Source organism: Trichechus manatus, unplaced genomic scaffold (assembly GCF_000243295.1).
Source record: "Trichechus manatus latirostris isolate Lorelei unplaced genomic scaffold, TriManLat1.0 scaffold00066, whole genome shotgun sequence".
Classification (NCBI taxonomy): Eukaryota; Metazoa; Chordata; class Mammalia; order Sirenia; family Trichechidae; genus Trichechus; species Trichechus manatus.
Window position 1 is genome coordinate 280,376 of NW_004444002.1, and position 17,415 is coordinate 297,790.

Below are 17,415 nucleotides of genomic sequence, written 5' to 3' on the forward strand. Positions count from 1 at the left end.
TGTCACATTATAGGGATAGCAACTAGGGTCACATAACAATGTGTGTATAAATTTTTATATGAGAAACTTGAGCTGTAAACTTTCACCCTAAAGGCACAATAAAGAAAAGAAAGAAGAATAAAATAAAATTTAAGTGGGACTTAGGACCAAGAAAACGTAGTATAATTTTTTTTCACATGGACATTAGGCAGCTATCAGATTATCTATAATTCTTTTTAACTCACTAATGGCCTGGAAGAATAATAGCAGAATCTAATATATTGTCATCCATTCTCCTGGACCACCAGGAAGGCAGAGTTTGAACTCTGGATTCAGACAGAACTGACTTTGAATCCTGACTCCTTTCATTTCTAGCTGAAGGACTTTGGTCAAGTTATTTAAACTGGGTCTCCCTTTCCTTATCTGTAAAGGGGGGATAAAACCGTTTCCATTGAGTCGATTCCGACTCATAGTGACCCAACAGGACAAAGTAGAACTGCCCCATAAGGTTTCCAAGGAGTGGCTGGTGGATTTGAACTGCTGATCTTTTGGTTGGCAGCCGAGCTCTTAACCACTGTGCCACCACAATACCTATATTATAAGGTATTTGAGGATTAAATACAGTATTTCCAAAGCATCGGCTACACATCACGTGGTCAACAAATGCTCAATTTCCTTCTCTTTTCTTCCTAGGCTTGTGATCCCATCCAAGGAGGTTTAGGTTTTGAAGGAGCAAACAGTGATCAAAGGAGTGTTTCAGTGTATTATTATTGAATAAGGCCAATATTCAGTACTTAAAAAAATATGCAAAGTCAGTACCGTGTATTATGTAGTTAGTACAGAAGCTCCAAGCAGCAAATTCTGATCTCATGATTTCAAGTTTAAACCAGCAGTTGTGTTATTATTAAGAGGCTAGATTTCATTGGGGGCAAATTTTTTACCAAAATGCTAATGATGGTTTTGTCGTCCACCAGATATGTAAGCTCAGTGAAGTCACTCCCCTTTCTGTCAAATCATGGGGTTTAAGGTCCTTTCCAGCATGTGTCTACTGAAATTAACAAAATGTGATTCTGAAGTGATATGATTTATGAGCAATAACTTGCATTTTTCCTCTATTAACTTTTCCTCCTCTTGCAGTTTTGGCATTTATTAAAAACAAAACTAGTTGCTAAGATTCTGAGTACATAATATGAATTTTAGTAACCACGTTAACCTTTGTTGAAAGGATTTACTATATTTCACTGAAAGCCCTCAAACAGAGGCTGATAGGTAGGTACCAAGATACTGTACTGTTTACACAGTAAGCTACAGAAACTATGAATAAGCCAATACAGACATAAAACAAATAAAATAATCACTTCAATGTGAAAGTCTTCTCAAGTCTATTGATTAAGCCTCCTTCTTATTTGTCTATACATTCAATATTTGTGCTTCACTTGTAAGATGAAATATACTTCAACAGGGGCTGAATATCTAGCTCATTTTAATGTCAACAGCTTCACTTCTCTCTACACCCCCATCTATGCTCTGCTCCATAGAGTCTGTCTTGAAGAAGTAAGAGCCTGGTTGCTATGCTTCACTGCCTCCCTTCTGAAATTACTGTTAGCTTACATTTCATGAGTATCAGTCTGACGACAACACTAAATAGATTTTAATGCTCTAGAGATCAACAAGATGAGGCACAGAAACAACACAATCTGTCCTAATTAGTTCATAGAATATTTCTATCTTTCAATACTAATCAGGCATCCAGGCAACAGCAAAAACAAGAAAAAAAGGGCAAGTGGTTAAATATACTTGAATCTTTTCAGCTGATATTGTCAGAAAAAAAAAACAACAACAAAAAACACAACTCTAATCCTGAAGTCAGTTTAAGTTCTGTTATAGCCTCTTGGGTTTTGTTTTTTTTTAAGCTAGGGAAAAATCACAAGCAAAAGTCACAAAATCTAAAAAATGCTGTCAGCCCTGAGGACATTCTCTACTTCATTCAACTGAAAACCAAGTTTGAGCATACTGGGGCATTTATGCCACATCAATATTTGTTTAAAGGGCTATATGCAAATGCACAGTGATCAGGAAATTTTTATACACTGAAACAGAACACTGGCAGTGAAACAATATTTATTAATTCCATTAAGAGACAATATTTATTCTTCTAATGGCCATGTTAATAAGTATAAGGCATCTTAGGTTAGGATCAAAATTTGGCCAAGGCTTTTTAAGATAAAACTTAAAACACTGGACACCAGTGTTCTTTATAACAAGTTGGTCTCCAGGACCAGCAAGTACAACACTTTTGATTTGAAGCTGATTAAACAAAAAAAAAAACCCAAATCCGTTGCCATCAAGTCAATTCCAACTCATAGCGACCCTATAGGACAGAGTAGAACTGCCCCATTGGGTTTCCAAGGAGCAGCTGGTGGATTTGAATTGCCAACCTTCTGGTTAGCAGCCGAGCTCTTAACCACTTGCCACCAGGGCTCCAAGCTGATCAAAGAGAGCAGTTTTTATAAAGCATTATCCCAAAATGCTGAGACTGATTTAAGAGTAAAAGTTTCAACATTATCAATTTTAAGAAACAAAGTGTTTCCTTCAAAACTGAGAGGCAAGAGAACCTTGTTATGTGTATGTATTTTTACATAATCAATCAGATTGCAGGTTTTAAAATTGCTCATATCCAGCGTGATGGCGCTTGAGACCAATAAAATAAGCCAGCAACACTAGAATAAGTACTGCTGCCAAGGCTGCTCCCACCGCTATGGGCACAAGGAAGTTGTCGTCATCTGCACTGCAGTCTTGAGCTAGATGTGGAGAAAGGACAATTGAAAACAGAAATAGTGACAAAATTTCAATTCTGTAAATTTTAAGTTAAAATGACAGCACTTCCCAACGCATGTATTTGTTTTGTACACGAAGGTTAACAAGTCATTGGCATTCATTGTCTGCAAATGAGATGTTTCACAAAAGCAATTTTCTAAATAACCAAATCATATGCTTTTAGGTACCAAAAAAATTCAATCATTTTGGATAAAAGATGTATAAAATGATCACATACTTCCCAGATCCCTTAAATAGAAAGTAATGAATAAATATAATTAGCCTTTCCTTGATGATCAGGCTGTGCGCTTTCAGAGGCAAAGTGTTAAGATGTTGAAAAAGCACAGTGACTGAAATACTGTGGGTTGTGAAGTAAATATTAACTCACCAAATGAACAACTATACAAATCAGACATAAGAACTCAATGCATAGTAATCTAGGGTTGTTTAGTGGCAGAATAAGAAAAACTGGTCCCGATGGCATAACTGTTTGCCTCAAGATGCTCAGTCTAGTGTGAGTCAGTCAAGAAAATCAGTGGTTCTAATCTCAAAATGTGCTGTGGTAGGGGCAACACACAGAGTGTCATGGAAGTGTTCCAGAAGCACACTCAACTCAGCCTTGTTACACAAGACACACTTTAAAAGAGGTAACACTTGAGCTGAGTTTTTAGGGATGAGTAGGAATTAACCATGCAGATAATAGGAGAAGGGCATTCCAGGTACAGGAAACATCACAGACAAAAATATGGAGGATAAGAAAACATGGCACTTCAGGAGGCATGCAAGCAGGCTGGCATAGCTGGAACAATGGATCAAGTGGTACTCTTGGCTGGACAGGAGGCAGGAAAAGTATACTAGAATCAGCTCACAAAGACACTGTATGCTCTAAGTGGTTTGGCTTTATCCTGATGGCAAAAGAAAAGGGCTGTAGGGTTTTAAGTAGGGTTTTTGTTTCAGGGAGTCCCTGGGTGATGCAAATGGTTAATGTACTTGGCTACTAACCAGGAGGTTGGAGATTCGAGTCCACCCAGCGGCACCTCAGAAGAAAGGCTGGGCAATCTACTTCTAAAGACCAGCCACTGATGACCCTAGGGGCTAGGATGTTGAACTTCTACTTATCACTATTTTCCAGTTCTTCTTTGACACAGATGGGATTACCATGAGTCAGAATAGACTCGAAGGCAACTGGTGGTGGTGGTGATTTGTTTCAGAAGTTATGGCAGATGGAAAACTAGAGGTAGTGAGTTAGTAGGCGCTCTGTTGCTAGAGTCCATGTGACCAATAATGTGGTCCTGAACAGTGTTAGTGAAGTACAGATACAGAAGGTACAGACTGGGGAGCTAATTAGAGGGCAGAATTGACCAAACAGATGTTGGAGTGTGCTAGGAGAAGATAACGGAATGATTTCCACTCCCACACTTGGGTGATTAGGTAGGTGATGGTGCCATTCATCATGAGGAGGAAATTTAGAAGGAAGAATATGCACATTTCCGTTTTGTTTTGTTTGTAGTTATTTTGTGGGGGGTGGGGGATGGAGAGAGAGATGTGGAAGGAGATGTTCAGTTTTTGATATGCTGAGTTTAAGAGGCCTGTGTCACAACCAAGTTGTTGACGAACATAAGTGGTAGTTAAAACCATGGACACAGATGTTTCTCAGTGAGGGCGAGTACAGTAAAAAGAGGACCAAAGACTAAACACCCTTGGGAACACCAATATTTGAGTAGACAAAAGGAGAAAGAGCAGGAAAAAGGAGAAAGGGAAGGTAGAAAATGGTGCCATAGAAAGCAAGTAAGGAAACATTTTCAATTAGGATGGAGAAAAGAGTCTAAGATAATAGAGAAGCTTGAGCAATGTCCATTGGATCTAGCAACATGGAGAGTGGGCGGTATGGGTCAAAGGGCTGCAGGTATAGGAGTGAATGGGAAGTGATGGGTTAGATAGAGAACTTGAGATGGGAAACATACAATACTCCATTCAAGGGTTTAGAATGATTAAGACAATAGGGAGGTAGTTAGACAGGTGCCTAAGTACAGGAAAACATAGCTTCAGAGTGGAAGAGATTTAAATGTTTATAGAAATGATGGAAATAGTCATTAGCAACTGACAGGCTGAAGATGCTGAAGGAAGGGTACAAGGTCTCCTCGGAGGTGGGAGGAATGGGATTCCATAATCACTGATCAGGAAAAGAAAACCACCTCCTCTGAGACTGAGAAAGAGGAAGGAATAGTACAGATGCAGCGAAGTAAGGAGAGGACTAAGATGTTGAACTGCCACTTCTCACTATTTTCCATTTCTTGACCTCTTATTGCCCTAGTTCCCTTCCTAGTAGCTGCTTGCAATCTACCAGACTGATAAATGAAATAATTAAGCTTATTAGAATTCTGTCTAAAATAAGCATGAATAGGTTGCAAGGCAATTCTGATTGTCCTTGCATTCAAGAAATGTTCCAGGCTTTTGCTAGCCTCTGCGGCAATAACAAGGAGCCCTGGTGTCACAGCGGTTAAGCACTCTGCTGCTAACCAAAAGTCTGCAGCTTGATCCCATCAGCAGCTCCAACGGATAAAGCTGTGGCCATCTGCTCCCTTGGAAACCCTCTGGGGGCAGTTCTACTCTGTCCTAGAGGGTTGCTGAGTCGGAATCCACTAGACGGCAACAGGTTTGTTTTTTGTTTTTTTGGGGGGGTGGGCAATAACTGGGAACAAATGGTAATTCTGGAGTTTGGGGCTTTATGGCATCGACTTTGGTTGCCAGCTCAATGATCTAATTTTTTACTTGCTTCTTGATTCTGTTAAAAATTAAGATAGCTGAGGTTACCTACCAAATGTGACTTCTGAATATATGGTGTTAAGAGTACCCAGTTAGCTCCTCCCGTTCAATTCCACAAATTACCACCCAGCAAATAAACTATTAGCTGAAATATATTGCTCATGTGCCATAAAGTATTTATGCCTTGGATTCAATATAACTTGGTTTTTAAAAAATTCATTAGTAGATTAATTTCTTATTCTGGCAAGAGATCCAGAGTCTCCTCTTTCCCAAATTGGGTATTTGACCTAGTACTGAAACGACTTTCGTAAATACTGCCAATAAGGCTTTCATGTAAGACAAATATTCCCAGAGTAGATCAAAAAGGCAATTCTGCTAATACAAAGATCTTTCTAGATGCTGTCACTTACTTAAAATGCTCTCAATTAGTATGTGAAATATTAATTTACAATAACTATTGATTTTATGAATGCAACCTTTAAAATAATTTTTTAGGTAATGGAAAGAAATTTTGGTAAAGTAGTAATTTTAATAGGATTGCATCCTAAAGAAAATAAAATCTCATTCTACAAGTCATTTTGACCTGATCTATCGCTTGATGTATACGTAAGAAAGTAGTGAAAATATTTCTGGGGAAAAGAAATGTATATTTGTGGAAGAGTTTAATAGTCACAGAAGCAGTAGATTTTTAAAAATAAAAAGTTTCACAGCCACTGAAGTTTCAATTAAAAGTTTGATGTAGATTAAAAAATACTTTTTATTTTTAATTTTGTTAGGGATTTTTCAAATACAATTTTCAGTGTGAAAGTTAAGATATACATTTCAACAAAATATAAAACAAAGACTCCTCTTAAAAACCAACTGTATCAAAATTTCTCTTTGGAAGAGCTGGCATTAGGAATAAACCTTTTAGTCCCTGAAACTACTGCCCTGAGATTATCTTTAAACCTTAGGCCTTAAACCAAAAATACTCCCTGAAGTCTTCTTAAAACCAAACAATAGTTTAACCAGTAAAAAAATGTTTGCCTTGAACATTACGCTCTTTTAAGAACTATCTATATGGGGTCAAACTGACAACAGCAACTCAAAAGATCAGATAGGAACCTTAAGGGCAGCAAGTTTATGTTAATGAGGGAGGAACAACTCAGAAAAGGAGGGTGAGAATGATTGTACAACTCCAAGAACGTAATCAATGTCACTGAATTGTACATGTAAGAAACTGCTGAACTGGTGTATGTTTTGCTGTGCATATTCTCAACAACAAAATAAAAATAAATGAGGAGAAAAAATAAACCGCTTAACATATAGTCAAACTATTTGAAGCATATCACATAGATCTGAAAAGCTACATGAAGCTACTCAATATCACACCATACATGTATATACCAGTTTCAGAGACAAGATATGGTCATTATTAATGCATAAAGTTAGCTACTAGGGTAAAAGATAAAGAGATGGGTGGGAGAGAGATGAGCTCAAGACAATTTAACATTATCTACCTAAATAAACAGGGACGAAATGCTGTAATCTTAGAAATAGTCAGGTCTTTTGAGAATTTCTCCTAAAAAATAAGGGAACTTAAGATGGTGTATTTTATATTGTGTGTAAAGTATGCCGATACCTGACAAGGAGTTACTTAACAGATTATTCCTAAAAATGTTTTAATGTATATTTATCTTCATTGAAATGGAAATTGTCATGCAAAGCACTAAAAATAAAAGGATTTTAAAGCCCCCAGGCTCCAGATGAAGAACCTGAGACCCCCAGAAGTTAAGTAACTTGGCCAAGGTCATATTGTAGCTATTAGCACAGTTGGGAGCCATGATGATTAACTGGCAGTCTCAATGGCTTAACTGGGTTACTCCAGAAGAAAGTTGCTGGCTAGGTTGCTAAATTTTCTTGTGTGATATACTAAGGTGACTGGGAAGCTATCTGGAAATTAAAGGTTCAAGAATTTTAGGATGATCTAAGAGATAGATCGCACATAATCCTACTTTGGTTCTGATCAATAGCTCAATTTGTTTGTTTGTGACGTAAAGCAGCTATCTAGATATTAAACATCAGCATCAATTTAGGAGTTGAGAAAAGTGGACAAAAAGGTACTCCAAAGCTTTTACTATGGAATAAACAGATCACTGGTTCCCTAACTGGCTATGCATCATATCCAACTGGAGAGCTTACACACACACGCACACACACAGGCGCACACACACACACCAATCCCAGACCTGCTAAGTTAAATTCTCTAGGAATGGAGAGCCTGGAATCTGTATTTTTATAACAAGCTTCCCAGGTAATTCTTATTCTGTAGCCAGCCCAGCATCAGTCAAGACCTATATATGGGACCACTATTCCAGACAGTAACACACAGGACATTTTGGAAATACTTTAGTTCACTTCTAAGAGCTTCTAGAAACTCATTATGTAGTATACAGAATCTTAACCAATGGGGGAAAAAAATGTGAGCAAGTTTCCTTAAGAAATAAAAGAATCTTTATTGTTTTGAAGCAGTATGTTGAGCAAATGGACAGGCAAATATCTAAAGAAAAGTACCATACAGCAACTAGTGGTTTAAACATTTGAGGAAAAAAAACATGGGAAGTATTTACATGAACCAGTTTCTTTATACAAATGCTAACACATGAAAGACACCCAAAACCAAATAGAGTGTTACCATCAAGGTGTAAACCCAGTAGAACAAATAAAACGACAATAGAACATGTGGCTGTACGAAATAATAACGTAAATAGCAATATATAAACTGGCCCATGTAAAATACAAAAATACTCAGTGAAGTCAGATTTTCTATAAAACAGTGGTTATTAGAGGTATTTTAATATGAATCAGGTATATAATCTAAATGTAAAAAGTTTTAGAAACATCAACAACACTAAGCCAGTGCCTCCCATTTATGCTTCCAGTTTTTATTAAAAAACAAAAACAAAAAAAAGCTGCAGAGCTGCTTTGTTTCAACTTATGAGAAACATCTAAGGCCCACATTCTTATAAGCATTATCCATTCTTATAAGGGTTAACAATTACACACTACAACACTATTTAAATTAAAAAATAACTTTTGAAAATCAGACTTTTATTTAGTGCTTAAGAAGTATTTTAACCTGGCAATACAGCTCAATGTAGCTCTAAAAGGGAGGCTAGTTGGGAATCTGATTCTGCATTAGTAAGGTTTGCCAGCTACTTTAAACAGAGATTAACTCTGAGTGAGAGAATATATTTATCACTCCAATATAATTTAAAAGACAGTTACAGACATACATATACTAACATGTAATTGCCTATATATATATATATATACATATATAGCTTTACTATCAAATTTATTCAACATCAATAGTATCTTGGAACCCAGATATCTCATTTTCTAGTCAATGTGAAGGCAGGTAACCCCTCCCCCCAAAAAAAGAATCTTCCATACATGGCTGCATATTAATAGTTTTTCAAATATTTGCTCAGCCATTCCAATATAAAAAAAGTCTCCTAGAAGCAGCAAGAAATACTAGATGTGTCAACTATCAGGCTGAAATGGTTTGCTTTGTCATATAAACATTAGGTGGTGCATGGTAAATGGACAATTGGTACATCTCTCCAGAGCACACAGAATACATGAATCAATAATGATTCTACCGTAATGAACAATAACAATGTAAGTTTTGATTAGCACAAAACCATTTAAATGTGAAAGCCAAATTAGTAAATGGTATAGCAATCAATGCCAGCTGGAAACAAAGAATGACTTTTTAATGGACACCACTAAGAGAAGACCAAGACTTTTGGGTTAGGTGCAAGTTACTTTATAAGCGTAAGTGTACTACTTTATCTAGACTCTAACATATATTGGCATTTCTTTATTAAGAAAAAAAGGAAAGAAAAAAAAAACACCACCACTAACAAAAATACTGAAAGGCTAAAGAGAAATCTGCATTAATTTCCGATGTACCAATTGTTCATTTACCAGGCACCACCTAATGTTTATATGAGAAAGCAAACCATTTTGGTATGTAGAGGCCAATTTACGGTACAAAGGACTAATGCTCTAAGTTGGCACTGCCTAGCAATTATCTCTAAAGTACCTAGAAACTGGATTGAAATGCCTAGTTGGAATAGTTCTGTGTCTTGTACTTCAAAAGGTTGAAATATTTAGTTTTTTTAAAAGGATTAAATAAGATTTAACACCTAAAGTTTAAAAGGTTTCTGTAGCTTTTGCCATTGCAGCCATATTAAATACAAATGTATTCAAAAAGCATTAGAAAAGCATTTATTACTAAAAACATAATACTAGGCCCTGTTCAGATCTACTGGCATATCTCTCATAGGTCAAATATGCAGCAATGCCAGAGTAGCTAAGTTAACCTGCAAACAAAATTACAAAGAAGTGCAAAAAGAGCAAGTACAAATTCAACGCAGAACATGTTGTCCCAACTAAACTACATGCAGGGGAAAAAAAAAACTTTTAATAATCTTTTTTCCTAAATTGTGTATTTAAAGACAGAATATCTAAACTGAAAACACTGAAATACTAATTCAAGACAATAAAATAAAACCTATAGTCCAGGTGATTTTGCACATGCCTTTTGCTGTATAAATGTTGTTGTGTGCCATGGAGTTGACTCACAGCGACCCAATGTGACAGAGTAGAACTGCCCTAAAGGGCTTCCTAGGCTATTAAGCTTTAAGGGAGCAGATCGCCAGGTCTTTTCTCCCGCGGAGTGGCTGGTAGGTTCAAACCGCCAACCTTCCAGTTAGCAGCCAAGTGCTTAACGATTGTGCCACCAGGGCTTAAATTTCTTGGTTGGGAAAACCAAAATCACGTGACTAAGTTGTAGTTTATAGTTTTTCGGGATTTTTGTTTGTTTAAATTTGAAATCCCCCATACCACCCATTCCAGGATGAGGACTACAACTAAATATACCTTAAATTGAATATTATTTCATGTTGGAACTTGTACTTGCTTTATTATTTGGTAACAGCAGTAACACGTATTAGTGTTACAGAGTCTGATATCCAGCATAACTTTTTCTTCTGCCAATTAGGTAAGCAATCACTATAACGATAATCAAGCCTGAAAGACCAGCACCAACTATAATTGGTATTAGAATGGTGTCATCATCCAGCGAACATTCCTGGGCTGTAGATGAGAAAAAGTGTGTAACAAATAATGAGTATAAGCAAAAAATAATGTCCAAAAGTAAAAGATATTGATTCAAAAGTCAGAAATTCTCTTGTAAGATCAACTTTAAGTAACTACGACAGGTCTATTTTTATGATAAAGCTATAGAAAATTTTGGATTCTAAAATTAAAATCCTAAAACATATTTGTGTCCTTTCACTCATGTATGTGCACATGTATACAGATACCCATAATATGTATACATGAATACAATTTATATTAAATTGAATATATACATACATATTTGTGTGTATATGTACATTACAAATAGGAGCATTTTCAAACTAGGAGCCTTACTTCATCAGAAATGAACAGAACTAATCTAGCCCACCTCTACATAGCCTCTCAGTAGTAGGGTAAATGTCTTTTGGGGAGAATGGAACAGATCTGGAAGGTATCAGGGGAACAGAACAGCCAGGCTGGTCCTGGAGTTCCTTTGGAGAAGGGGTCAGCAAACTATAGCCCATGGGCCAAATCCAGCCAAGCGCTAAAGATGGTTTTTATATTTTTAAACAGCTGCAAAAAATCAATCACAAGAAGAATATTTTGTGATACATGAAAATTATATGAAATTCAAACTTCAGTACCCATAAGTAAAGTTTTATTGGAACACAGCCACATTCATTTGTTTATGTACTGCCAATGGCTGTTCATGTGCTACAACAGCAGAGTTAAATAATTCTGACAGAGACTGTATGGCCGTAAAGCCTAAAACATTTACTGTCTAGGCCTTTACAGAAAAAAAGGGTACAGATCCCTGACTTAAAAGTCAAAAACCTGTTTACTACATTTCTTGTCAATCTCTGGTCAGGGTTGGCAGCCTGCAGAAGCTATTTTTTCTATTTCTAGAGAGTAGTAAAATCCAATCAACATTTTTTTACCTTCCTACAATTCTATTTCCTCCCTCTAAGCAGTCAAGTAGAGCCCTGGTGGCCCAGTGGTTAACAGCTGGGCTGCTAACCAAAAGGTGGGCAGTTTGAATCCACCAGCTGCTCCCTAGAAACCCTACGGGGCAGTTCTGCTCTGTCCTCTACGGTTGCTGTGAGTCAGAATCGACTCCACGGCAATGTGTTTTGTTGTTGTCAAGTATTACTTGCGTGTTGTATTTATAGGTACCTACAGCCAAGAATCTAGTTCCACAAATAGCTTATACACTCATTATCAGTATTAAATGTTGTATACCCCTTGGGTAACATATTTTATTCTATGCACATGAACATCAAAGTTTCAAATTACAGAAGGAACACAGCTAATCTCTATTAAGGCTGACAAAGCAAACAGGCTTGAACTGATACTAACACTGCAAAACAATTTTAAATTCTAAACACAAAATTGGGCCCAAAATAAGGTTAAAAATATGGAGAAGCTAGATAAAGACTCCAAAAATAAAGCCATGGAAGGATCAAAATAATGGAAATATACAAGCAAAACTAACAAAAGAGAAAATGAATTCTTGAAAATATTTTTCAGGTGTGATTAACCTCTCTAGTCACCAGAACGAAAGGGTGGAGAGCTTGGTTTATTTTAGTCTAACCAACTCAGACTAGGTATTCAGTACTACTACAAAAGCAACTGAATGGCTCACAACATATTCACTTTTAAACACTGCTTCTACATTTTCTTCTAAACCAGAGAGTCAATTGTTAAAAGGGATGTAGACAACTGGAGTAGCTCCACTCAACAGAGCTATGATCCACAAATCCCCAGTTTTTGGGAATCAGTTGAAAAGGTTAGGTAAATAAAGGAATTTTTCTGTACTTTATTTCTTCATGCAAATTCTAATCTTGTAATGTCACGTACATCTTCCGTATTCATATAAAAAACTGTAATGAGCCCTTCAATAAGGACTTCATAAAAAATCTGATATATACCATCATTAGTCCTGAGCAGATCTTCAAACAGCCTAATTCACACTGGCATATGTCTTTTAAAACTCTCCAGATCCTTTTAACTAGAAAAAACATAGTTCACGAAATTTGAGGCTTTGCTACCACTCTAACTTTAGTCTTGACAAAGTGAGACCAAACTGCTTTCATTCAGCGAAAATGTTTCCAGCCAGAAGATGGCACCAAGAAGGCTACTTACTGTTCGTGCTCCCAAGTGCCCTCCTTACCACCAATGAAAACCTAGGGGGAGCATCTCTAAGCAAAGCTCACTTAAAACTTGCATCGGTTTTTAGCTTTAAGAATTTGTCCCGAATGGTTTGCACATCACCAAAAAAATATCTATTCTGAGCAAAATGAGCCAAATTTAAGTACTATATGTAGATATCAAGGAATAGCTACACAACTTGCTCAAGGCTAAGAACTTTACAAAAGTCAAGAGCTGAATTCATAGTCTCAATTCCAATGTTTAAATTTCCATGACTCAAATGAAAAGCCACTTATCAATCAACTTAAGAGCAGAAATTATTAATAAAATTTGCCTGATTCTTACCTGTGGAATACTTTCCTTCCATCACATTGAAAGGCTGAACCCTTAGATTAAAGGTATTTATCTGAAATGTTCCAGACACTGAAACAGTCTGCTCTTTGTTGCACATATAAGAACTTCCCAGCGGAGCGTCCCAGTAGCTAAGATTACTGTTTACAAAACTGAAAACTTTAAAAGAAAGAAACAGGTTAGTAACTTTTTTCTCCGATCAACATAAAAAACAGGACCGTCCTCACGAGTCTTCAATTGTATGGGAGCCTGGGGCACAGGTCTATCAACAAAAAGCAATTCTTACTATCACTAGGTTCCCTTATCTTTCTATAGATATTTCTAGAGTCTAAAATCAGCTACATCTTATCATCCTCCATACTTTGAAAATATGGGATACTGCAAAAGGTTGAACACCTTAGTTCTAAGTTATTAATTTTAAATTGTGGTTAGGGTACAATTTTTACATAGAATCATCTGTCCCATTAAATAAGGCACTATTTGGTAACAAGACAATTATGGTTTCTGTTCCTTCAGTTTAACCCACATTCTTCTGCCCCAGGCCAATGCTTACCAGAGCCATTTCCCAAGTTCACGCTGACATTCACTTCCTTCAGATAGAACCGGTTTTCATTTTTCTGTTGGAAAAAGAGCTTCCAGTTAATATAGCCCAGTTGTCTACAGGTACAGCTAATATCTACGGAAAAAAGCAAGCTAATACTATTATTACACAGAAGATGAAACCATGGATTAGACCTGGGTCAGCAGAATAAACTGCAAATAAATAAAGGAGAACTTAAAATTTGACTGCAACCCTTTGCTTCTGCATTAGTTTCTAAGTTTTGGACCCCAGCTATAATCACGTGGTTCTTGGACACTCTGCAATTCACTCCTTCAATTGTATTCCTCCTACCACTTACCTCTAGCCCAGATCACAACAGCCTCTTTACTGGTCTCACTGCATTTTAGCCTCTCCAACTCTCATCTTTCCTTCTCATTGCTATGAGGTATCTTTCTGAAACACTCATCTGATCAGCTCCCCCCCCCCAAAAAAAATCACTGCTGTCGAGTCGACTCCAACTCATAGTGACCCTAAAGAACAGAGTAGAACTTCCCCACAGCATTTCCAAGGCTGTAATCTTTAAGGAAGCAGACAGCCACATCTTTTCTCCTGCAGAGCGGCTGGTGGGTTTGAACCACCGACCTTTCAGTTAGCAGCCAAGCGCTTTAACCACTGCACCACCAGGGCTCCTAATCTTTTCAGCCAGTCATTTTAATTTGAGCGCTTGCTATGTTTAAAGTAACATGTTTCAGTGCTCCAGGGAGCTGGCAAAATGAATCAGACTTGGACCCTGCCCTCACCATGTTGGTAATCTGCCAGGGAAGAGAAAATAAATACATAAATAACCATATTGCAAAACAGAAAGTGATAAGTTATGAAAATTAATAGGAGAGATATTACTTCTACGCAGGGGAGGAGTAAAAGTAATGAAAGCTTAGGGATGGGGCACCTGACCTGCGCAGGATTCAGTTTAGTTAGGAAACCAGTGGAAAACGGGCATTCCAGAAGGCAACAGCATGAGCAAAGGCAGTTAGAAAATAACCATACTCACAAGGATGACAGCATTTATTGAGAACTTACTAAGTGCCAAGCACTATTCTTAAAGTTTTACATATGAAGCATCATCAAACGCAACACCCCTATGCAGTAGGTGCTGTTATGATCTCCATTTTGAGACTGGGTAATGGAAGCACTGAGTTAAGTAATTTTCCCTAAGGATATACAGTTAGTGAGCTGGGATTTGAGCCCAGGAACTCTGGCTGCAGAGCCTAAGTACTGGTTACCACTATGCTCTCCTGCCTCACAGGATGTGTACAGAGGACAGTGGGAGGGAAGCATAAAATTCAGGAAGAGGAAGCAAAGAAAACAAAGGCTGGAAATGCAGATTACACTGTATGGTGGGAGTGGGTTTGAACTACCCTGCTATGGAGTTTAGATGTTACCCATGAGCAACACAGAATCACTGTGCTTTAGGAAGATTAAGGTGATGCAAAAGAAGGTTAGGGAAGGGGAGGGAAAAAGAAGCTAGTTAGAAGGCTGTTTGAATAGTCTAGGCAAGAGGTAATATGAGCTATCACCAGGGCACAAGCAGTGAGGAATGAAAACAAAAGGACAGACTCAGAAGAAATTTCAGGAGGAAGCATAAAGGAGGATTTGTCAACCTTATGTCCCTCCTCTGCTTACGCTATGTCTCAGCTTGGCATTCAAGGCTCTCCACAGTTTGTCCCAACTATTTTTCCATACTAACCTTTCACAAAGCATGCCACATGCCTCATTCTCCCAGCTGTACTGGACTGCGTGCCTTTATCCAAGGATAACCTGTACTTTTACAGTCCTCTGTTTATTTCCACATGTATAAATCTTATCCATCCTTGAAGGTCCAGCTCAAATGCTACCCCTTCCATCAAACATTCCTGACTCTCCTCCAGCCAAAATGAACCTCTCCCTCCTCGATTCTCCCACAGCATTTGTTTTTACCTCTGGTACAACATTCATCCCACTGAGGATGCACCATCCACCATATACTCTACTGCCCACAGAATCAAGTTCAAAAGCTTTAGCATGGCATTGAAGGCCTTCCACAAAACAAGGCTGAAAAAGTTGTACATTTCTATCTTTACACTAAACTGTGGGCACCTTAAGAACACAGGCCTTCTTCTTTGTATCCCACTACAGCATCCTGCACGTAAGACACTCAAATTCTATAAACAATCCTTAGAAGCATCTACCATACCAGGATTGAAGGTGATAGGGGACCCACTGAACTCTGGTGACACTGCAGGTGTTTCTTGACTTTTCAAAATGCTTGTACTATGGTTAAGATGTCACTATTTTGGATCACATTTTAAAACAGTCTGCCATGTAAATTAAATAGTGGAATTGTTAAATATTAAATATTTCCCCATGAAATTCAGAAGAAACCATGTTCTTTTCAAGATCCTATCCATAGCTATAAAGAACTCAAAAGGGAATGAACTTCAAAGTATTACTTTCCTCATTCTTATTGACTATAATCTCGATGAGATAACTTTAAAAGAGAATCTGTCTGAGGAGACCTCCTCTTTCTTACCATATTGGAGAGGACAAGCTTAATTAGATGTTTCTAATAGTAACTCACTGGTTGTATTTGTACTATAACAGAGAACTGATTTGAATGGTAGGAAAACAGAATTTTGTAAACCTTTCTCAAATATAATTGCCTAATATCATTCTCAATTACTCGGCATACACTCTATAGAGAAAAATGCTTTAGATGCAAGATACCAAGTTCAGATATGAAACAAACAACTAAACAACATATCTACTTTTTATATACCAAATGTTGAGATTACTTCTCCGTTCCTAGATAAAGCAATCTGATTTAAAAGCAGAACTTCTTTTTCTCCACTTATACAAAAACTCCGAGTTTGAGAAACTGTGCTTTACACTGGTGATTCTCAACATTTTCCCCCCACATACAGCTGAAGAGCCAATCTCTGCACTACTTATTCCCCTACTCCCATTTGCCATTAACATGTATACTCATACCCCAAACCCATTGCCATCGAATCAATTCCGACTCATAGCAACCCTATAAGACAGAGTAGAACTGTCCCATAGGGTTTCCAAGGAGCGGCTGGGGGATTCAAACTGCTGACCTTTCGGTTAGCAGCCGAGCTCTTAACCACTGAACCACCAGGGCTCCGTATACACATACAGACCTCACAAAAATTATGGGGATAATAATTGCTTCTCAGAAGGTAGAAATAAAGGTCTCTGATAATTACTTTTTGCTAGTAAGAGGGAGAACAGGTATGCTTAACCTGAAACCTTCTGTTTAGGTTCAGCCCTGGATATAAGCAGGAACCACCACAAAAACCTGCATGTTGCCATTACCAACTATCCTGGTTTAATGAATTAATGCATGCAATGTACTTAGACAGAGCCTTGTACATAATAAGTACTCAAAGTTAGCTAGTAGTATTACCGATAACTCTGATTATAAACAGTATATCCTCCAAAATGCCTAAAGTATTAGAGTAGACAAACATGAATTCTTCTAACCAATAACAGAGAAAACTATCATCATGGAATTATTTGCACATATCTAGATGAGATATATAGCTTTTTTGATGTGGGTTCATTTTTGCTCCTATTTTAGAGTCTATATAATAGCAGCCCAGCCACTCTTTTTTTAATTTATT

General features: G+C 37.4%; 1 protein-coding gene across 2 annotated transcripts in view; it reads right to left on the reverse strand.

Moving 5' to 3' along the window:
* Positions 1-1,803: 1,803 nt before the first annotated feature.
* The window catches only part of LAMP2 (lysosomal associated membrane protein 2), a 51,447-nt gene continuing 35,835 nt past the window's right edge, over positions 1,804-17,415 (reverse strand). Inside the window, exons 7-9 of one of the 2 annotated variants that reach the window (XM_012556486.2) lie at positions 13,745-13,808; positions 13,186-13,350; positions 1,804-2,780 (exon numbers count right to left, since the gene is read on the reverse strand). In XM_012556486.2, the coding sequence (XP_012411940.2) occupies positions 2,641-2,780; positions 13,186-13,350; positions 13,745-13,808 (369 nt within the window). In that variant the 3' untranslated portion in view covers positions 1,804-2,640. Of the gene's footprint in view, positions 2,781-8,147; positions 10,708-13,185; positions 13,351-13,744; positions 13,809-17,415 lie in introns of those variants that run through there. The other variant, XM_004379579.2, reaches the window with a different exon arrangement.